This window comes from Littorina saxatilis, linkage group LG2 (assembly GCF_037325665.1).
Source record: "Littorina saxatilis isolate snail1 linkage group LG2, US_GU_Lsax_2.0, whole genome shotgun sequence".
NCBI lineage: Eukaryota > Metazoa > Mollusca > Gastropoda > Littorinimorpha > Littorinidae > Littorina > Littorina saxatilis.
This window is the reverse complement of record NC_090246.1, coordinates 58,722,929-58,746,963: the sequence shown is the minus strand read 5'-3', so window position 1 is coordinate 58,746,963 and position 24,035 is coordinate 58,722,929. Positions and strand designations below refer to the sequence as shown.

The 24,035-nt window shown below is 44.6% G+C and overlaps 1 protein-coding gene across 2 annotated transcripts in view; it reads right to left on the bottom strand.

Annotated features, from left to right (window-relative positions):
- The window catches only part of LOC138959386 (follistatin-related protein 5-like), a 105,618-nt gene that overhangs the window by 27,314 nt on the left and 54,269 nt on the right, over positions 1–24,035 (bottom strand). The window contains exons 3-4 of one of the 2 annotated variants that reach the window (XM_070330835.1): positions 7,225–7,350; positions 3,655–4,801 (exon numbers count right to left, since the gene is read on the bottom strand). In XM_070330835.1, coding sequence (XP_070186936.1) covers positions 3,655–4,801; positions 7,225–7,350 — 1,273 coding nt within the window. The remainder of the gene's footprint in view (positions 1–3,654; positions 4,802–7,224; positions 7,351–24,035) is intronic. The other variant, XM_070330836.1, reaches the window with a different exon arrangement.

Here is a 24,035-nt window from a genome sequence, read left to right as displayed (position 1 = left end):
GTTCTTACAAACAGACAGTTTCCCCTTGCTATACACATCCCAAAAAAGAACGCCCGTCAACCCCAGGCTACCCGGGGGTAGTTCCGTAGGCAGAACAAAAGAAAATCTTAAGTTCCTAGGCTTGGCGCTAACCGAGCCTACGCAACACGCTCCGCGAGCGATGCGCTACTTGAGCGGATAACGCCAGCTAAAGCCACACCGCAGCAGGTGCTCAGCCAAGCGCTGCTCCGAATGAAGAAGAGAGGAAGTAGACTCGTAAGAAACCTTCCGCAATTCCCCCACCGCCGATGAAGGAGCTAAGAACTAGACGTACAAAGACTTCCCTTCAAAGGCTCAAATCAGCTAAAGGAGCCGCAAACCGCAGCAATCAAAGCCTCCCCAAAAGCTGCCAGCAAAGGCAGAGGTGGGGCCAAAACATCGTTAGAGTACGCAGATTGATCCTGAGGAGGAACAAACACGCCAAAAAAGCTGGAGAAAAAACGGCATATGACGATGCTACCGCTAACCCCTTCGGGAAAATAGCGTGTAGCAACCCCTGCTGCCAGCGCCAAAAAGACGGCAGCTTATCCGAAAGGCAAAAAGAGGTATCACCCTCTGCCACAGAAGCCACATCTTCTATACCCTCATCATCCTGTTCAGCAGTATCCCAACGAACTTCGAAAGGATGAGAACCGGCCACCAATCCCGACAGGGCAACACATGCCAAGAAGAGGGAAAGGCAGGGAAAAACCCCTGAAGACGGAACTTCGTGAACAGATTCTCCATCCACCTGCCTCATCCCAGCTGAAAGACTGGAAGAGGAAGTGAACACAGCCTGTGTAACGGCAGAGGAACCGCAGTAACGGAACCTAAAGCCGAAGGCTGACGAGAGCCGCCTACCAAACACCACAGTGTTAACGGCCGAAGCCACAACCGCAAAAACGGAAGCGGAACCGGCCGTGGATTGCTGCCGTTTCAGTTGCAAGCACCACTGCGCTTGAACTTAGACGGCAACAGGAACCCGACGCCATCCGTCAAAGCGAAAGCACCATCGTCCAGACAGCTTTCATGCACCTCAGCGCAATTCGGAAGTTGACGCCCTGCTTGACTGCCATAGTCAAACAGAGAGCCATCTTTACTGTCTTCTTCCTGCCCCCAGGGCGGAAGCAGAAGCCGCACAGACTGACCAACGTCCAACGACGCGGCAGAAAGCCACAACCTTCCGTACGCTCTACAGTGTCCCTACCCCCCCCTGACCGGCCGCTTAGCGGCGATGGCCAGACGGGGTATCAGAACTTTCACCCGTGAGCGCGATGCCCGTGGCTACTTTTGACTGTAGACGCGCTACACTTTCCCCGGAGAACCCGGGTACTCATGTAGCAGACCAACCCTGTGACAGTGACCCCCTGCTTGACTGCCATAGTCAAACAGAGAGCCATCTTAACTGTCTTCTTCCTGCCCCCAGGGCGGAAGCGGAAGCCGCACAGACTAACCAAACGTCAAATGACGCGGCAGAAAGCAACAACCTTCCGTACGCTCTACAGTGTCCCTACCCCCCCCTGACCGGCCGCTTAGCGGTCGATGGCCAGGCGGAGTATCAGAACTTTCACCCGTGAGCGCAACGCCCATGGCTACTTTTTACTGTAGACGCGCTACACTTTCCCCGGAGAACCCGGGTACTCGTGTAGCAGACATACCTTGTGACAGCGAACCACCAGGAGACGGCACACCCAACGAAAGTGGGATAACCTTGTCCCCATCCTGAACAGCGAGACATCCGCTCTGGTCACCGCAGCGGAAGGGCCCGCCACAAACTTGGCCAAAGATGACGAACCTGTCACCCCGGGAGGGAGTGCCCGGAGTTCAGCTCGCGTAGACGAAAATTCTTCCGCCAGTGAAGATACCTGTGAACAAAGTGCAAGCAAAAGCGAAGCCACGACCGCGGCCGCCAGCCCAGAAAACAGCAGGAGCCGAAACCGCTTTAGCCGGCTCAGCAACATGAGCGGCCATAACCAAAGGCTACTCCGGCAAAATGGCCGCCGACAAAATGGCGGCATACGGCATGTCTAGCAAAACATCAACACATTAGCCTGAGTCAAGTTCAAACACCGCCGACGGTTTGTTTAGATTATCTAGGCGTCTTTTCGGAGGAGAGGACTCAGCAGAACCTGCTTAGAACTCTGCCCCAACCAAACGGTATCAGCCATAGCAAGACAGACTTGGTCAAAAAATTTCAGAAAAAAATTTCGAAAAATTTCACAAGTCCAAAATGGCCAAACAACGCCTTAATACAAGTACAAGACAAAGAACGATCTCACCTCAATACAGTAGCAAGGTAAGACGACGAAAGAATACCAAGGAGAAGAAACCCGGTCCCACAGACCAAGCAACATCGGCTGAACAACAGCCAGAGCGTACGTAAATGCGACCAGCCAGTCTGACGCTGAGTTTTGGAATGATAAGATGGTGGTGTATGCGCGCGCATACGGAAGTCAGGCTAGTAGTTAGTCTGGCATTATGGGATAGGTCACTCTCTTTTTTAGAGTGGTCTCCCTTGGTTACCAAGGGGACGCGTACAGCGTAACCAGCACTGAACTAGGGTTAATTGCTATATGTGAGTTGGGTAAGATATGTAATTTAATTATACATACAGCAACAACAGCTGCAACACTGTGCACAAAAAAAGAGAAGACAAAAGTTATTGTCTATTTCTTCATCTGAACGGAGGTACTACCAAAGAAAACTGCAAAGGGCGGGCAACTTAATATAATATTACACATATGATTATCTAATGACACCATTTGAAGGTTCCAGTTCTCAAGTTTCAAGTTGTAAGCAAACTAATTGACAAGCTCTTCTGTTATTCTACAATTGTAAAGATAGTTGTTGTTTTTCATTTTGAAAAGTATTGAAAAAGGATTGATTATGCAATAATTCCAGTTAAGTCCTTAATGGCACTATTACCGGTTGTCAATACTACAATGCCTAAAGGAGAAACATTTAGAGTATTTCAATGAGAAAATTTTGAAAAGGTCAGTCTAGCTATTGTGGAGAAAAAAAGGAAGTTCTTTTAAACTAACAGGTGAAAAGAAAAGCAACAACAACAAAACAAAATTAAATGTTTTATCTGGCATAGTTTCAAGTCTTACTTACCAAAAAGTGGAAATAGCTGTTCTTCTTGTATTGATTAACCTCAATGACTACTATAAACTTTAGAAATATGTCCAAAACACACAAACCACAACTTAAAAAACTAACACCAAAAAACACAATGTCCCTTTATTGGACAGGAAAATTACCACAGACATATACAGCAAGATATATTCCACACACAAAAATCACACACAAAGGGATTGGTTTAATGATTTCCAAAGAAACTGGACAAAGAAAAATGCACAAAAAGACCTGTTCTCTTTGTGTGTTGCATGCTTGATCTACCAATACTACAGAAACAAAAATCTATAGAAGCAAATCTATATGCACACAAAAATAAAAACACGAACAAAACAACACAAAGTAAACACAAAAGAACAATACATCTCAAGACTGCATGTCTTTAATTAACAAAACCCGAGGGGGAAAAACTATATATTTGGTGGGCTACACAAAGCAGGCTGACAACACCAAAATTGCTCTGACAACACTGAAAATCCAATGAATTAAAGAAAGAAGTACTTAGTGGGTGCGACTTGAGGTAGCTTTTGGTCTTTTCGCTCTTTGCAGAGATCTTGCTGGGTACCAGTGGGGTTGTCTCAGAATCTGCAGCCACCTCCTCAGCAATGCCAGGGGGAGGTGGGTTGGGGCTGGTCTGAAGGTTGGCTTTGGTACTGACGAAATCTTTCATGTACTCAGAGTTGCTGAGGTCCTTCTTCACGGAGTGGGTCTGATCTGGAGCGCCCGGGATGACGTCGTAGATGACACCTTTGTTGTAGTTTTCCTTGCGGGGAGCTGGAGCGCCTTTTGCTGTCTCAGCTTCTGTCTGCTTCTTTCTGGGCTCCTCGTTCTTTGCTGGCGCGGAAGCAGGAGCTGCAGGGGCTGTTTCGAGTCCAAATCCGTAGAACTGATCCAAGATTTTCTGCTTGTTCTCCTCCGGGATCTTCACCATGCGGTTGTTCTCCTCCTCCGCGATCTTTGCCTCCACTTGCTTCATGAGCGCTTCTTCATCTTTTTTGGTCATTTCCTCCTGCTTCTTGTCCTCTGGCTTGTACTCCTCTGCTGTCTTGTCCTCAGCCTTCTCGCCTTTCCCGTGTTCGATGTACTTGCCGAAGCCAGAGAGTTGGTGATACTCCCAGCTTCCTTTGCTCGGTACCTCATCCTTGGGTCCGGAGAAGGGACCAGGCTTGGGGTCCTCGAAAGGGCTGATCATGGCGTCTTTCTTCAGGATGGGGTTGACCTTCTCCCTAGGGTTCTCAGCTGCTGGGATTTGCTTTTTGTTGTAGACAGGCGCATCCACCTTCTTGTAGACAGGGACATCCACCTTTTTGTAGTCACCCTTCTTCTCAGCTTTGACATCGCTCTTTTGTTCATCCTCTGATTTCTTGCTCTGCAGAGTCATGGACTTGCTGGCTAAAGGCAAAGCTTTGGGTTCAGGAGCTGGCTCTTTCTGCTCAACCTTCACCTCCTTCTTCTGCTGCTTTTCTGCCACCGGTTTGGCATCTACTTTGTCAGTCTTGCTGACTGTGTCTGCTTGGCTCTCACCTTTCTTGGTCTTCCCATAACTCTTCTTGGTGTTGCTGACGGTGTTGCTGCTGCTGCCCTTGGGTGACCACCAGTCATCTTCGTCCCAGTCCTCTTCCCACCATCGCTTCATCAACGCTGGCTTCTGAAATGTTATCAACACTTGCACTTTAAAATGAACAAAATAACAAGAAGAGCAAACGCTCGATCGAGTCACTTTCGCAGTTCTGAATATTATATGAGGCATCAGATGGACAGGAAGAAATTGCTATTCACAACACAATGAGTCACGTTCACATAAAATTTGAGCCCGGTCACTTTTATAGTTTCCGAGAAAAGCCCAACGTTAAGTTGTGTGTTGCCGAACAGAAAAGGCTAGTTATCTCCCTTGTTTTTCTGATAACGTTCGTAAAAGGCTACAGATGTAAATACTTTGATGTAAAGAATAATCCTACAAAGTTTCAATCACATCCGATGAACTTTGTCAAAGATATAAAATGTCTAATTTTTCCTTTGACGCTGACCTGTGACCTTGAAAAAGGTCAAAGGTCAACGAAACCATCGTTAAAGTGTAGAGGTCATTGGAGGTCACGACTAAACAAAATATGAGCCCGATCGCTTTGATAGTTTCCGAGAAAAGTCCAACGTTAAGGTGGTGTCTACGGCCGGCCGGCCGGACAGACTAACACTGACCGATTACATAGTCACATTTTCTCAAGTGACTCAAAAACAGTCTTTCTCCACATGACACAGTTTTCTTATGTTTTAGATTCAGATGATAAAGTTGTATTGAACTAAACTGAATTAAATTGAATTGAAACATGTAATGTTTTGCATATACGGGGCGGGGATATAGCTCAGTTGGTAGCGCGCTGGATTTGTATTCAGTTGGCCGCTGTCAGCGTGAGTTTGATCCCAGGTTCGGCGGAAATTTATTTCAGAGTCAACTTTGTGTGCAGACTCTCTTCGGTGTCCGAACCCTCCCCCCGTGTATACTACATTGGGTGTGCACGTTAAAGATCCCACGATTGACAAAAGGGTCTTTCCTGGCAAAATTGCTTAGGCACAGTTAATAATTGTCTACCTATACCCGTGTGACTTGGAATAATAGGCCGTGAAAGGTAAATATGCGCCGAAATGGCTGCAATCTACTGGCCGTATAAAATTTAATCTCACACGGCATCACTGCAGAGCGCCTAGAACTGTACCCACGGAATATGCGCGATATAAGCGTCATTGATTGATTGATATGAGACCTTGCACACAGCTCATTTAAGTGAGAGTTCAAGATTTTATTATGAACTGATAAGCCATCGATTGGAAAACACATGTTATGCAAAAAAAACCATTAACTTATGCAGTAATTTGCATAAACTACCATTACTGAATCAGTTTTTCATATTGTGTGTTATTGCTAACTGTGCATTCACATTTTTAATGACTTATAAAAATCAATAACCTTATGAAATGTGACTTGAAAAGAAACATGTTCAGCTATTTTGAAAGTACTGTATGGGTAGTTTCTCATTCTCTACAGTCGGTCACAAAATCATGAAAAACTACTTTGTGAAAGGGCAAATTGAGTTTGTGCATGCAAGGGGGGGGGGGGGGGGGGGAGAGAGAGAGAGGGGGGGGGGGCAGACAGACAGACAGTGAGCACATGTGTGAGAGAGAAAGAGAGAGAGTGAGAGGGGGAGAGTCTAGAGAGAGGGGGGGGAGAGAGAGACAGAGAGAGAGAGAGACAGAGAGAGAGAGAGAGTGAGAGGGGGAGAGTCTAGAGAGAGGGGGGGGAGAGACAGAGAGAGAGACAGAGAGAGAGAGAGACAGAGAGAGAGAGAGACAGAGAGAGAGAGAGAGAGAGGGGGGGAGAGACAGAGAGAGACAGAGAGAGAAAGAGAGTGAGAGAGTCTAGAGAGAGGGGGAGAGTCTAGAGAGAGGGGAGAGAGAGAGAGAGAGACAGAGAGAGACAGAGAGAGAAAGAGAGACAGAGAGAGACAGAGACAGAGAGAGAGAGAGCAGGGCCGGACTAGGTAAGTACTAGGGGGGGGGGGGGGGGTTACAGCTGGGGTCCTGGGGGCGAATCCCCTTGGTGGGGGTCCAGGGGGCGAATCCCCCTTGGTGGGGGTTGCAAGGGGGCGAAGCTGAACGTTTTTTGATGTTTCTGGAGGGAAAGGAAGCCTTTCCTTGAACGAAAAAGGTAAATTCGACAGCAAGCTGCATAGGCAATGAAGAATAACTGATCCAGATGCAACCCCCCCCCCCCTCCCTCCCCCACAAAAAAAATGCGTTTGGGAGGTACATGCTTAAGCGAGGGGTGGGTTGCGCAACCCCTGTCACACCCCCCCCCCCCCCCCCCTAGTCCGGCCCTGGAGAGAGAGTCTAGAGAAAGGGGGGGGGGGGAGGGAGAGAGAGAGAGAGAGAGACAGACAGAGAGAGAGAGAGAGAGAGAGAGAGAGAGAGAGAGAGAGAGAGAGAGAGAGAGAGAGAGAGAGAGAGAGAGAGAGAGAGAGTTGTGAACAAGAGGATGGAGAGAGAGAAAGAGACACTGAGAGATGGAAACTGACATACCTCTGTTTTGAAAACTTTCCAGCTGTCTTTTGTATCTTTTGTATCTTTCTTTTGCTGAGGTGTCCACCATTTTGACTCCCATTGCAAATCACCTTGAATTTTTTGCAGTTTCTGTGCGTCCTTTTTCTGCAACACAAAACAAGTCGCGTAAGGCGAAATTACTACATTTAGTCAAGCTGTCGAACTCATGGGATGAAACTGAATACACTGTATTTTTTCATCAAGCCAGTACAGCTTCGCCAATCCCCGCATGAAGGAAATTGCTCACCTCCCACGTGCAAAACGTAGTGATATTGACATGCCAGATTAGCGCGGTAGCGTATTGTGCTAAGCAGGAAAGCGCGCTTTTCTGTATTCTTGTTAATTTTCTGTGCTTGTTTTAAATACAACCTATCATATCTATATGTTTTTGGAATCAGGAAATGATAAAGAATAAGATGAAATCATTTCTGGATTGATTTCTTAAATTTTAATCGTAAGACTAATTAATCTATTTTCGTTAATTGTGATCACATTTTAAGAGTAAACATGACATATGTATGTATTTTTAGATTCAGAATGTGATGAAGAATATGATGCAATCAATTTTAAATCTGTTTGCGAAAAATCGATTTTAATGACAACTTTAATGAGCAAACTCATTAATTAAATTTTAAGCTTCCAAGCTGAAATGCAATACCAAAGTCCGGGCTTCGTCGAAGATTACTTGACCAAATTTTCTACCAATTTGGTTTAAAAATGAGAGCGTGACAGTGCCACCTCAACTTTCATGAAAAGCCGAATATGACGTCATCAAAGACATTTATCCAAAAAAAAATGAAAAATACGTCTGGAGATACCATACTCAGGATCTCTCATGTCAAGTTTCATGAAGGTCGGTCCAGTAGTTTTCTCTGAATCGCTCTACACACAGACACACACACACACACACACACACACATACACCATGACCCTCGTCTCGATTCCCCCCTCTACGTTAAAACATTTAGTCAAAACTTGACTAAATGTAAAAAAGAGATTGCCCTCATGAAAACCGTGATTCAGACAACATGTGCACTTTCTGACCATGATATGCTATGGATGTATTGCAATTCCTTATGCAGGTATCATTTAGCAGAATAAGAATCAAAATGTACGTGCAGTGCAGGGATATTATACAAGGAAGAAGGGAGATTCCTTGACCTGCAATATGAATCAAATGCAGGCTTACACCACATGCTTGGTTCTTATTTGACTTTATTTTTGAATCTCTCTTATACCCTACAAACCAACCATTAGCAACAAGGCAACCAACAGACAAACACTTGAAACAGTGGAAAAGTTTGCCCAGCAAAGTCAACCCCAGGAGTTCGCACTGTGAAGACACTTCATACTCCCCTGCGAGCGACTGGCTGCATCTACACAAAATGATCTGCTTTACTAGCAGTATAAATAATAATGAAAAAACTCAGTTTTCAATCCTGTCCATTAAGTTATTCAAAAGCTTGATAAGTAAGAGTGGGGGCTAAAAGATGAACGGTACCTTTCAAATGATGGACATGCAAAATATCGTTCTATCTGCACTAGCATCACATCTTGATATAATAATTGCTCCTGTCTTCTGCTTATAGGCAAATGCAAAATAGCCTTTAGGTTAAAAACAATCCTGACAAACAAGCACAAAACAGAAAAAATTATGAGACTCTAACAAAAAGAAAAGAAAAAATAAACGAAAAAATGAATGAAAAAAAAGTAAAAGTAAAAACATTTTGCTGCTCATTAATCTCAAGGAAAGAGAGAAAAAAAACCTGGACAGCCCACACCAAAAAAGCACCCTAAAAGAAGAAAATTCCTCCTGCACGACATTAGAACATATGTCTCTAATGCCTCTATCTTCTGCTTCCGTGGGCTATCAACCAGGGGAAATTTTCCTGCATCCTTACACCTAATTTATTTTCTTTCTCTCCACTTCCTTTTCAGATCCCAAAGGCATTAGCCATCTTCTGGGACCACTAAACTGATAGACAGCTCTCTTGCATAAATGGTTTTCATCCTGTTGCTTTTTCCTTTCAGGCTCTCTCATGTCTACCATGTTTTATGTTTTTGGTTTTGCTCTCTTATATCTCTGTTTACCTTTCTTTTCTCATCTAAAAAACACACAAAATCCTCAGGGGTTATTAGCGAGGAAGGGCTGGCAAGAAAGAGCCCTATATACAACAATTGTCCATAACAACTGCTATTAAGCATGTGACCGTGGAAAAAAAGCACTCAGAAATATGTGAATTCTAAAAAGAAAATAAAGGAAAGAGATGAGCATATCTGCATAAGCAGCAGCAGCTACTGCCGAAAAAGAATGGCGGTCTAATGGAATTATGTCAAATAAACGGTATGCTATTTCTACCATTAAGCTGTAAAAACAGACCTTAATGTGTAATGTCCATCTGTAACTCAGTAAAAACAAAACACTATGTGCAACAGAAGTACATTACAGTGTGAACAGCAGTAACGCTGATTGCTGATTGCATATTGCCATGCCACTCCATAATGAACAAGAAATTCCTCCGATAGGAAAAACACCCCCGTTGGTCAAAGGGAAATAACCATTCTCACTGCACCCATTCTCACTGCCACCAACTGAGAAGGTTATTTCCCTTTGACCATGAATATGTTTCTGTATAAGTCCTTGTAGAATCAGGATTGAGCAATTTAGAGCGACGGGCGCAGTGGCGTGGTGGTAAGACGTCGGCCTCCTAATCGGGAGGTCGTGAGTTCGAATCCCGGTCGCTGCCGCCTGGTGGGTTAAGAGTGGAGATTTTTCCGATTTCCCAGGTCAACTTATGTGCAGACCCGCTTGTGACTTAACCCCCTTCGTGTGTACATGCAAGCACAAGACCAAGTGCGCACGGAAAAGATCCTGTAATCCATGTCAGAGTTCGGTGGGTTATAGAAACACGAAAATACCCAGCATGCCTCCCCCGAAATCGGCGTATGGCTGCCTAAATGGCGGGGTAAAAACGGTCATACACGTAAAATTCCACTCGTGCAAAAAACATGAGTGAACGTGGGAGTCTAAGCCCATGAACAAAGAAGAAGAAGAAGAAGAAGAGCTTATCTCTAAGCCCTTTTGAACTGTTATGGCTTCTCAAAGGAAGGCCAGTACATACAAATACACAAAAGCCGCCAGACCACATCACAAACAGAACTGAACAATCCACAGGTGTTGCCCACATAGAGAGAGACACACACACACACACACACACACACACAAACACAGAGAAGCCGTATATATAGAGAGATAGATGACAGTGTATTTTTCGCGTGGCTATAAATTGATTCGACCTTTGCACTTTTACAGTGAGGATAATTTACGGGTCCAATTTACGTTCTGGACACTGCGGTGACCTTCTAAAAATAGTAACAGAACGCCGGGAATATCCGAAGATGCCCCCTCATACTATAGTGCACCATACGAAGGAAGGGAGGTAAACGCTGAAAACATGGAGAAGATAAGGAAGAGTTATGCCGTAGTTGATCCCCCAAAAAAACCAAAATCCACCAATAACTCCCTAACCGTGTGTTTGACTGGTCCCAATTTTTGTAAGGACCGTCTCAGGAATGTATAGAACCTGTTCACCAAGTTTGGTGACGATCGGTCCGTTCATTCTTGAGATCTACTTGCGAACACAAACAAACACACAAACAAACATCCAAACAAACACACAAACAAACAAACAAACAAACAAACACATCGACCGAAACCTATACACACCCCTATACCGGGGGTGTAAAAATACACACCTAAGATACTGACTACCCATTAAGCCTCTCGCTGAGATGGAAGAAAGGAAAGTGATCGCAAACTCTTGCACTGAATTGCCTTTTTCTTTCAGGGGCTGTTGCTTGACAAAGCGCACATCTCCACAAAATGGGAGGGAAGAGGCAAGGGCGAAGGGCAAGAGGCATCGTGCTCTACCTAAATGGCAGCAGTTTATCGAACTCGGAGCCCCCCGCCATGAATACTAATAGATGTCCTATGACGTGCCCACGAAACGCATCAAAGCCCCGGCACATCAATCTGACTCGCGCCCTGACAACAGCGCCTTTTGATGCCCCGCCAACCTCCCCTCGCTAAACCCTCAATAATTAATGGCTACATGCAAAGAAGCCTGTTCTCCCAACATTGCATGCAACACGTAAAAGAGAAGAAAAAAAGGAAGAGCGAACGAGCTCAGGCGAGGAAAGCTGAGGGCAGCAGTGAAGGATCGACGCAACGGGTGTTTGTTTTAAGCTGAGCGTAGAAGATGTGTGTTTTTTGGTGCAAACAAGTGAAGTTTGATGTGCTTTTAAACGGGGTTTGATGCCTGCTAAGGCTGCAAGACACACATATTGATTGCAGCTTTTCAAAGAGGGAAGGAAATTTGTTTAACGTCTGAGTTGCCACTTGCCCCGAGAAGACCTGCCTTGCACAACGGGAGAAAGGAAAGGGTGTGTGGGTGATGCACTGTTTTTCCTATTGAACACGCTATGGATCCCTTATCAGATCGGTAGTACAGTGCTTGTGTCCCAGATCCAAAGTCATCGATCTGCTGTGCAACATGGAATTCACCACTTGTGCAACAGCAGGTGACCACCCACTGATGCGGCCCTCTCATTCACCCAGCCATACAGAATGGACAGGGTTGCTTATGTACACGTTTTCACTCTTACTGCTGTACTGTAAGCTAAGAGATATGTGAACACGTACTGCATGCAACACAACTCCTCCTGCTGTCTAAATTCTGCTACGAAACAAATATCAGCTTGTTTCCATTGCTTAATCTGCATTAGTTCCAGCTCTGCTCAAAATTAATTGAACATTTGTTTAAAAGCAGCCACTCTCGATGTATCGTCACTATCATGTTTTGTGTTTAGACGATCGTCTTAACTGTATATGTGTCTCTAGATTCAAAGCTGCACTTTTAGGGAGTAGAAAACAAATTTGATTTACAACGAGCAAATTGCACTGCAGAAGGAAGTGCATGGGAAGCAATATAAGATCACTAAGAATGGCGACTAGCTCGCATACAAGCAAATTCACTTTACAGTTAGCAAACGGCACTGAACTTGGAACCAGAGTTCAATGAAAGATAACAGTAATTTACTAATGGTGTTGACAAACTCACACACATGTGACAAGCAAACTCAATTTACAGAAAGCAAACTGTACTGAACTAGGAAGTTAGATTCAATAAATAAGATCAGTAAGAATGAAGACAAACTAGCAAACAGCAAAGAACAAACTGTTCGTAAACCAGGTCTCAATCGATGATGAGAAAGACTGATCTTGCCTGTGTGCTTATGAGACTACACATCTGCATCATGGTCATTGATCCAAGGCGCACAACAAACTGGGGCAAATGTATACCGAAACTCTGGCATTCACCATGCATCACTCACGGAATCACTGTGTACACTAATGCTCCTGCATAACAAACAGCTGACAGGAATGCCAACTTAGTGTTCATGAAATATCAATAATGTTCCCGACAGCAAGAATGCTAAGCATTCTAAACTTAGCATTTATGAATTATGAATACGGTTCCCGACAGCAAGAATGCTTAAGCAATCCAAATAACTTAAGCATTTTATAAAATATCAACAATAGGTTCCCAGCTACTATAGGATTATTTAAGTAATCCAAAGATAGCATTTAAGATATATTATCAATAAGGTTCCCTAGCTACAATAAACAAGAAGAGCAAACGCTCGATCGAGTCACTTTCGCAGTTCTGAATATTATATGAGGCATCAGATGGACAGGAAGAAATTGCTATTCACAACACAATACAGATGTAAATAATTTGATGTAAAGAATAATCCTATAAAGTTTGAATCAAATCCGATGAATAGTTTCAGAGATATGATATTTCAATTTTTTTCCTTCAAGACATACCTGTGACCTTGAAAAAGGTCAAAGGTCACCAAAGCAGACGTCAAAGTGTAGAGGTCACTGGGAGTCACGTTCACATAAAATTTGAGCCCGGTCACTTTTATAGTTTCCGAGAAAAGGCCAACGTTAAGTTGTGTGTTGCCGAACAGAAAAGGCTAGTTATCTCCCTTGTTTTTCTGATAACGTTCGTAAAAGGCTACAGATGTAAATACTTTGATGTAAAGAATAATCCTACAAAGTTTCAATCACATCCGATGAACTTTGTCAAAGATATAAAATGTCTAATTTTTCCTTTGACGCTGACCTGTGACCTTGAAAAAGGTCAAAGGTCAACGAAACCATCGTTAAAGTGTAGAGGTCATTGGAGGTCACGACTAAACAAAATATGAGCCGGATCGCTTTGATAGTTTCCGAGAAAAGTCCAACATTAAGGTGGTGTCTACGGACGGCCGGCCGGACGGCCGGACAGACTAACACTGACCGATTACATAGAGTCACTTTTTCTCAAGTGACTCAAAAATGAAATGCAAAGCAAATTTACTGTTAAAAGATCTGTGCTTGCAATGTGTTATTGTCACAGTTAGGTGACCTGGAACATTCCTTTCAAGTTTGCTTGTTGGCTGTGTAGTCTTGTTTTTCTTTACTTTGTTGTCTCCTCTTTCATCCAAAACCATTACTTTCAAAATAAATGACAGAATGGAGGATAAATGAGAGAGAGAGAGAGAGAGAGAGAGAGAGAGAGAGAGAGAGAGAGAGAGAGAGAGAGAGAGAGAGAGAGAGAGAGAGAGAGAGAGAGAGAGAGAGAGAGAGAGAGAGAATGTGTGTGTGTATGAACACACACATGCTAATATGTAAAATACATTTTTCTCACAAACACTTGCATACAAACACCTCATAAGCCCAAAGAATGTAAGGTACTCAGAACTTGTCCATCTCACAAGTCAAGTCCACTAATATTTCATATATCTTGAAAACGTAACCAACAGTAACATGACCATATCAGTTTCAGTCTTACAGCTCAGTTTCACTTCACAATCCCCCCATTGTTTATCAGACTTGGATTCAATACCAATTACTCAAACTACCGGACTAAAAGAATCCGGTCAGACAAAAATCAATCGGAGGAATCAGTTTCATCTCTGCCCATCTTATCCCAAGAGCTAGATTTAATCAAACCAATTATCCCAACCCACCACCTTCATCAGGCTAGTCTCGTAAGCCCACAAGCCATGGAATCCTCCCCTCTAAACCCTCCCCTCCTACGTAATTTGGGCCTCTCTTCAGTGACTGCTCAACGTCTCCCTTGGACAGCAGGGATTTTCCATTCAGTATGGAAGGCTTGAATGGACCTGGTCAGCTGCACCCCCTTCCCCCACCCCATAATCTTGTCCTTCCCCACGTGCATCTCCCAAATCAGCCAATGCCAGCAAAGTGTTCTCACCCACAGCGGAAGACTAAACTGAGCTTTTGAAAAGAGCATAGGCGTTCCTCTCTGCCTCCCCTCCCCCTACCTCCGCTATCAAATTAGCTAATAATCTTATGTTTTATCTGGCAAAAAGTGTTTTCCTCATCTACAATGGAAGGCTAGATTGAATCTGGTCACCTGTAGCCTACTCCACAGCTTCGACTCACAAAGTTAGTCTATGGCCTTACCTCTTCACTGGACAGCAAACGTTTCCCACCCACCCACTATGGAAGAATACAGAAGCAACCTGTTCAGTTGCTACCTGCCCCCCCCCCCCTCCCCCCCTCTCCTCTGCAATGCTCTGGCTAGCAATTTTGCTCCAGCCACAACAGAGGAGTAGAATCAACCTGGTCAACTGCTCCTTCACTCTCCCTCTCCAAGCCCGCCAATAAAATCAATTCACTATTCAGTATCTTTACCTCTCTTCTGGCCTGCAAAGGGTATTTTTTCCAACCCACAACAGAGGACTAGAATCAACCTGGTCAGTCGCCCCTTCACTCTTCTAGCTTTCCGTCTCCACGCCCGCCAATAAAAGTATGATTAACTCAGTATCTTTACCTCTCTTCCGGCCTGCAAATGTGTTTTTTTTCCAACCCATAATAGAGGACTAGACTGAACCTAGCCACCCCCCACCCCCACACTAACACCACCACACTAACACCACCATCGCCTAAGGTGTTCCATCCACAATAAAGGACTGGAATGACTTGACCCTGGTCACTTTTGTCCTTATCCCTCCACCTTCGATGTAATTAGGTCAGTATCATTATCTTCTGGCCAGCAAGGTTGTTGTTGTTTTTTCCACACCAACAAGGGCAGAGCTGACTGAACCTGGTCAGTGGTCACCACCTTTCCCCATGCGCACACACCCACCAGTTCAATATTCTTAAAAGAAATAAAAGAAAAACAACACCCAAGTGTTACGTTTGTGCTTCGATCAAAAAACGTTCTTCGAGACGCGATGTATGTTTATTTCTGTCGTCAGTTCAATATCCTTACGTCTTTTCTGGCAATCAGTTTTCTCACCCACTATGAAACACTAGAGTGGTCCAGGTCAGTATGGCAGTCCCCCACTTCCACTCGCAATCACAATGTCAGTCAACAGTCTCTCTTTACCAAACGCCTCCTCTGACCGCTCATGTTTTCCCACCCACACAAGTGGAAAAGAATGAACCTTGTGTGGTCAGTCCTCCCCCTCCCTGTACCGAATCTGGTCAGCCAACTCCCCCCCCCCCTCCCTCTCAACCAGGGCCTCCCTCCCCCATCCACAGTCCAGTCAATACCGTAGTCTTCTGTTTACCCAGACCGAGTTAAGACCCCGTAAGAAAACCTCCTCCTCGCATCTCGACCCTCACTCGAGTCCGTCCAAGACATCCGCCAGCAATTGATCGCCACATGGACATACAGCCTCCCCCAACTAGCTTGAGCCTCCTCCTCCTCTTCTTCAAATAGACCCTGGCATTCACAGTGCAGGTAGTCCAAACGTCACCAGCACCAGCAGATTGATGGTCACTAGGCCCTACAGCCTTCTCCGTGACATTAAGAGTGCAGGTTTTCCAAACGTCACCAGCACCAGCAAATTGATCGTCACTAGGCCCTACAGCCTTCTCCTCCTCTTCAGATAGAGCCTGGCATTCACAGTCCAGATAGTCCAAACATCACCAGCAAATTGATCGTCACTAGGCCCTAGAGCCTTCTCCTCCTCTTCAGATAGAGCCTGGCATTCACAGTCCAGATAGTCCAAACGTCACCAGCAAATTGATCGGCCCTATAGGTCCTACAACCTCCTCATCTTCTCTAGATAGACTGACATTCACAGTGCAAGTAGTCCAAACGTCACCAGCACCAGCAAGTTGATCGTCGCTATAAGTTCTACATCCTCCTCCTCCTCTTCGGATAGAGCCTGGCATTTACAGTGCAGATAGTCCAAACGTCACCAGCAAATTAATCGTCGCTAGGCCCTACAGCCCCCTCCTACTCTCCAGATAGACTGACATTCACAGTGCAAGTAGTCCAAACGTCACCAGCACTAGCAAATTGATCGCAACAAGGTCCTACAGCCTATACCCTCCTCTATAGATACGACTCTAGCATTCATAGTGCAGACTGTCCAAACATCACCGGCAGTAGCAGTAAATTGATCGCCGCTGCCAGGAGAAATCCGCCTGGCCCAGCTGAATCCTGCCAGCTGCCACGGGAAGACGTATCTGTCACAGTCGTCAGGGCCGCCACTGTTCCTCGCGCCTCCAGGGACCTGGCTCAGGCGCACATGCTCCGTATGATGGAGCTGAAGAATAGCAGATGGCTCATGTCTTGTATGATGAGTTGTATGATGAGTTGTCCTTCACGGCCTGAGCAATACCTAGACTTAAAGATACTTCCCTTCCCGTGTAAGCCATCCTGTAAATCACTATAGCTCCATCCCGGATTGTTCATGGAATAAGAACATTCTTTCAATTAGACCTTTACGAGAGCCCTGTAGCCTCGCTGTTTTCTGCGCAGAGTGTGGATTTTTACTTTTGTTTTGTTTGTATTGATATCGTAAAGCTCTGCTGGCCCCCTTAGCCTCGTCACGCAACCAATGACAACAGCCAATCATTCAGGCTTTAAGAATTTTCACTCCAACACGGAAGGCGACAGGAAAGGAAAACAAAGAAAGCCGTTGCGCGCAAAGCCTTTTTCTGAAATGATTTTTCAACACTGACTGATTGCCAACATGGAGTTTTCTCTTCAGAAAGGAGCAATAAAAAAGAGAGATAAAATTCAGCGTGTATAAACACACTCACAACAAAGCTAGAAGGACTATGAGTATACAATAATGACAAAGCGAGATCCGCATGAAGCCCTTTCTCATCACGGACAGTTATATACTACAGCCGAACAAGCTAAAGCCAAAGGATGGCTAAGACCCCTGAGACACCCGTCAGTACAGTCTAAGGCGTACGTTGACCTGCACCCACCATTCAATGCGACGGCTAACAAGACAGTTCCTACGCTGAAATGAACAATTAAAGACATCCATGAAACAGGATCTTGACGGTTGCAGAGCGAATGACACATAACCTTGAAACCCAATGGAATAAAGGCAAAGAACTTGCAATATTCTGTGTGTGTGTGTGTGTGTGTGTGTGTGTGTGTGTGTGTGTGTGTGTGTGTGTGTGTGTGTGTGTGAGTGCGAGCGTGCGTACATGTGTGTGTGTGTGTGTGTGCGAGCGTGCGTACATGTGTGTGTGTGTGTGTGTGTGTGTGTGTGTGTGTGTGTGTGTGTGTGTGTGTGTGTGTGTGTGTGTGTGCGTGCGTGTGTTTGCTCAAGTCTGCCGAAATCGTGAAAAAAAACCTCAAACAGACAACATAAATTATATCCTCAGACCAACCAGAGCCTCTAGAAAATTCGCATTAATGAACACGTTCCAAGACTCTCCCTACACACTTTCCTTTTTTTCTTAATGAGTCAAACACCTATTCACGTGACAGATTCCAACATAAATCCTGCAGAAAGTGTCACGGAAAACCTTTCCGATACTCAGACCCGGGAACGGGAGAAGAGAGACACCACTGGTACTATGTGTGAGACGGAAAGGCCGTTTCAGTATCACCGTCTGGCAAGTAATGACTAAGCCAGTGTGCCAGACTTCTGCTGTCTTTGGCTAGAGTGGCAATAAACACTGAGGTCATCGCATTGCTAGTACTACTGACAGAGTAAACCCGCACCCCCCACCCCCCCCCCCTTTGTAGTTCCTGTAAGAAACATTAATCAGCAGAGTCAGTCTTATGCCCAGAATCAGTCACACGCGTGAACATAAACCGCATCGTAGCTATACGGTGATACCTGTCAGGGGAGAACACCCTTGGATCAACAAAAAGAGGGAGGACGTCCTTGGATCAACAAAAAGAGTCCTAGCTTATGTCTACGTAGATACAATACAATACCATACAATACAATACATTAATCATTTATTATCTCAAAAGCGAAATTACAGATTAGGCTATAATCAGCAAAAATGGGGCATCTGACCAATTCATCATAAATTAAAACAACGGGCCACTTTCAAAACAAGAAGATCGATCTTTTGCACTCTTGACTGGCATTAAAAAAATTCAATAGGTCATTTTGACCGGCTTTCAAATGTTAAATGTGAATAAGTTAAGGACAAATGACTGACGCCTGGAATGAAACCGGTGCAGGTGTCTTTCCATGAGAGGGATACTTCGGTTAAATTTATAAGACAAAAATACGACATGAAGTGTTGTTTTTATTTGGATGTTTTCCCTCATTACAAATGACGCATATTACACAGGTATCTGTGTGTTGCTTTTCCCCTTTACTTTTGAATCAATACAAGACTTCGAAGTATATCGATTCTTTGTTTGAATCTGGCTTCTGTTAGTTGAGTACTCAGCCCTAAGGCATGAAACCATGTAATGCGCTTAAAATCTTTGATTGATTGAGAAGGCGGTTGTTCTTTCTTATTCCCTTAAAATCCTCTTTTGGAAATACCTCTCCGAATTAATTTAACTCTTTATGGCGCAAAAACACACTACCATGGCTTCCAGGACAAAAGTCAGTGAAATTGAACCCAAAAAGGCAGAGATGCGCAGTAAAGCTGAGAAGTGCCTTCCTGAAGACTGGGGGAGGAAATACATCATTTTTGTCTTTTCAGCTTCAGTCCTCGGGGGGGAGGGGGGAAGAGAAAGCGGAAATTGATGTCTTGAAGAACCTGGGCTACGATCATTCTCGCCATTGGTGGTGAACCCCCCAGACGAGTCAATTTGCACGCGACTTTTGCCTTGCTTGTGTATGTCACAGGTTATGGTTTAAACCATTTTTGGGGCGATTTTAAGACTTTTTTAAAAACAAAAAAGTGTTACTTATGAGGTGTGAATTGCAGTCGCATGTACCTACATCGCACTACCAGCGTAAATAAATTACTTTTTCCTTTTCTTTCTGTCTTTTTCCCCCCCTTTTTTTTGAGGGGGGAGGGGAAGTGTAGGCGCATGTTTGTTTCATTCCAGTTTGTTTATTCACTGGTTCAGTGGCTACACAAATAAATATGTATATTTTCTTTTCTTTCCTTGACATTTTCTCATGAATTTATCCGGTCACGCGGAATATGACTGGATGCAAGACACTGCAAGTGTCTCCAACAGTCAAAAACCACACAAATTTAAGTCAGATTCAGTGAGTCGTCAAGGGTATTAGTCCCCTGTGCGATCTTGGTTTGAATCCTATACTTCAACAAGACACGAATAAGAACAAGAACGAACTTTATTATCTGTCTAAAACATACATTTGACGTTAGGCCTGCTTAACAAATACATTAAAAAAAACACGTCACACTAAGACAAGTAATATGAAACATTACATTTATCTTTGTCAAGGGGACGCAATACGTCAATACTGAAAGCAGAAACTGTCCTGTGAGTCACTAATTAGCAGTTTCATGAATCAATCTTTAACACAAATGGAGGAGCTAGTACTCTTATACGACTCCCACGACACTAAGTCCTTGGATCACGAACGCTCCCGCCACGGTGCTAATGGACCATGGTGTTGCGGACAGCGGTCCAAGTCCATCATCATGTTGGTGTAAATGGCAACAGCCAGAAACTGTGGCCACGGCCATCGGGGAAAACTAGAGAGAATAACATTGCGAAAGAAACGATAACACGTGAATAGAAAGGGAGGCTCGGGTATGCTTGACGTCCGGAGACACGGCACGTATGACTATTCAAATAAACTTGCTATTCAGATCACAGGCGGAAGGTATCGTCCACTGGACTACTACTATCACAGAAAGAGTAGTCTTTCTGTGATAGTAGTAGTCCAGTGGACGATACCTTCCGCCTGTGTTCAGATCAGGGCGGCTTAGTGTGGAGAGTCTGTAAAAGCACGTAATCAGTGTTTTTTGCTTCGGTCTGGCGCTTTTTGGTGTCCATGGTGCTATTTTAACGCTGTTCATGCTGCTATTTCACGTTTCTCGTAACCACACACGCACACCACGCAACGGTGGCCAAGTCCTGCAGGCCCAGAGTCACCGCTTTCGTAACTGATTGGGTTAAATCAAGTGTCACTAACGACGGTCTTCAAAAGCAAGTCGAGCAGAGCTGGCGCTGATGCCATTACCCACCAACATTAGTCGTTTCAATCGATAGCCACCACCACACTGTCTACTCCTGATTTCTTACTTTCATGAAACTTTACTTCGTCTTTTCGACAAACTCTTATGCGAGTCTCTGATCTTTTGTCTTCATTCGTTTTACAAAATAGTTTCCCAGCTCCCCACATAAACCCGCTTCGATTAATTTCCCGCAAAAGACCTAGTTCGTTTTTCAGTAGTATTCTATGGTGGGTTACAGACCGAAAGTATGTTGTCATGGCAAGAATATCCCAATATCTGTAATGCCTGTCAGACACTTAATATCAGTCACTGCACTACAACATAAGCATCCGTGTGCCCTGTTTGCCAAACTCTCTCGCTCTCTTCCGTCGAGTTTTCCAGACCACAGCGTGCTACAGCGGTACCTGCGGTGACAGGATACCCATCACGTGGAACAGCCTAAAGTGCCCCTACATTGCAGCTGCCCGATCACGACAGATATATTCTTGTCAAGATAATTTGCAAAGGGACAAAAGGAGGTGTCCACTCACAGGAAGGGACTCACATTGCAGGCACCACCGTATTTCTGTTGTCAAAAGACTACATTGCACATTCAAAATGGTCACTCCATCTATTTTTTCTCCATCCATCACACTAAACTCCGTATCTGGCCATCCCTTACTTCATCCTTTCATCATTCTGTCTGTCTGACACTTAAAACAAGACACGTCTCAATAATTTTGCTCTTGCCGTTCAGTCATCATCCTCGTCTATGTTCCTCCACATGCAAATATACGAACAGCCTCAGCGTGTTTGACCCTCTCCTTCCCCTCCTTCAACGTTCTCTCGTGCTACATACAGTGGAGATGGCATCGGCTTGACTGGTTGATTGATTTTAACAGTGTCTCGAGTCATTTACTTTCAAAGTGCGTGTTCAGTGAGCATCAGAACATCATGATCTGGACAAAAAATTCATAGTTCATGCAAATAATTTATTCAGGGGATAACTGAACATACTCTGACTTGAACATTATGTGGACAGGTGGAAAGATAAATCGGGCTGGCATCAAAGGAACCATAAGAATTCTTGAACCGCGCAGACTACAATGTTTGGTTTTCATTTCGAGTTCCATACCCAAAAAGAAACCTGTACAGTCTTGCAACGGAACCTACATCGTCCTAGATCTTCATCAAAATGGTGTCCGGTGTCTCGTGTCACTGGTACAATCTACCTCACGATGGAGAATCGACCGAGAAAAAGTAGGCCAACAGAGAATTCACGCCCCTTGTGCGTTCAACCTTTCTGCGCACTACCATCAGCACTGCAGATATTCAGTCTCCACTCATTCAGTTCAAGGCACACTGAAGATGTTCCAGACTCGGGTCCACCAAAGCCAGGTCTTATCGGCAGAGCAGATTTTAACTGATACCCAAATGTCAACACTCCACTAGCACGACATAGCGGAACCCTTGCTGCTGAGAGTGTTAGCCCCCTCCTCTCTGTGGTGGAGTGGCTGAGTGGGCCCGAGTTTCCAACAGCATGAAAGGACTTCGATCCTCTGGGGACCGAGCAGGAGTGATCTGCGTTTCAATCTATTCTTCCGAGTACACCCATCCTCACATCACTTTGAAAAGGCCGATTGACAGCAGACATTAGAATCAGTGAAGCATGACTACCCGAGGCTTTATTTATGTCTGCAGACCTGATTTAATTTCGACGTTCCTCAAAAGAAGTACATTTCTTGTCCGATCTGTTCCACAGACCTGACCCCACCCAATTTAAGTCATCCCAGATGTTTGACAGTTATCTACAAGTAAAACATGGCTCTATGACTTGATCTGAGTCATTAAATCTCTTGCCGCTTAATATAGAAAAACCACAATGAAAAAATAAGACACGGTACAAATAGTCAATGCTGAATATATATTAGCTCGCGTGACTTGACGAGATCATTCCTTTTCAAATTGGAGCCCGGGCACGTCCACACAAAAACATTCAAACATATGCAGCTCTTTTTTTCTCAGATTCTTGGTCTGAACTCCCCCTTGTGTGTTCAGCTTTTGGCACATAGCAGTCTATCTGATCATACAGCTACAGGAATGAGAATGACAAATGGTCAAAAAGCGGAAAATACGGCGTTACAATTAAAAAAAATTCGACGAATATGCGAACATTTCTGTAGAATTTCTTAGCACTAAATTACAAGAAGATGCTGTCATATTTCAATGATGCCGAGTTTTGCTTACAGCTTTAAATGCCATAACAATTACCATATCCAAAGAAAATTGCAAGGGGGGTTAAAAACATAAATAACTGCCCCCTCCCCAAGAGGAAGGTTCTGCCTGATTGATTCAGACAGACTGTACTCAGAGGTCTTTCGCTCTATTCGGCCAAGGAAGTCAGTAGTCCTAGATCCTACGAATAACAGATCGTTTTCCAATATCTTCAAGCACAAGGGGGGGCAAGACCACAGACAACTCAGACCAGCTTCTTTGGGAGTAATGCACATCTGCGTGGCCTATACGTAACGGGGATAGATTCACGCTGGTACCGATCACTTATAATACTCCCACGCGCACAGTCTGCCTGTCCTCCACAATGCTGTAGATATTGATTTATGTCCGTAACTTCCACATGATAAGAAAACCGGATGACAAAGGCATGGATCGTTTGGGGGGGGGGGGGGGGGGAGAAATGGCGAGTCCTCGTTCAATGTAACTAGGAATTTGAGGGGGGGTAGAAGGGCTGTAGGGGTAAATTCGTAACAGGGGCCTAAGATGACGCCTTTAGTGTGGCTGGTCCAGGCTGATACGGTTGTGCTCAGTTTCCAAAGACTATAGACCTAAAGAATCCCATTGTTGTCGCTATCAGCATAATCAACAAAACAATTCTATCTGCAATGTGCGTAAGCTCGAATATGTCCTTCGTTCTAAATCTGGGTCTGCAAACATTCCGGTGCTTCACAGGTTTTTTTTCCAGACGAACTGAAGCCATACTGGTCGAAGAAAGTAAAGCGTTTGGTGCTTTATGCACGCCTACGTCTTTCTTTGAAAACATTGCCAGATAAACGGGTTTAAACCATCAATAATTCAGTACAGTGAAAGAAGACTTCTCTTCCACTTCAACGGATGTTGTCACTGGACACTCAAATCTAAACCCCCCCCCCCCCTCCTTGACTTCTCTAACTCTTTACCAGACAATGTGGAGGGGTCTAACTTATTAGTTTACCCGACAAAGATAGAAATGGGCATTTTCTTTTGGCAGGACACCTACATCTCCAATCCCCTTCCTTTTTTCAGACAATACAAAGCAGTCTACCTTATTTAGTCAACCGAAATA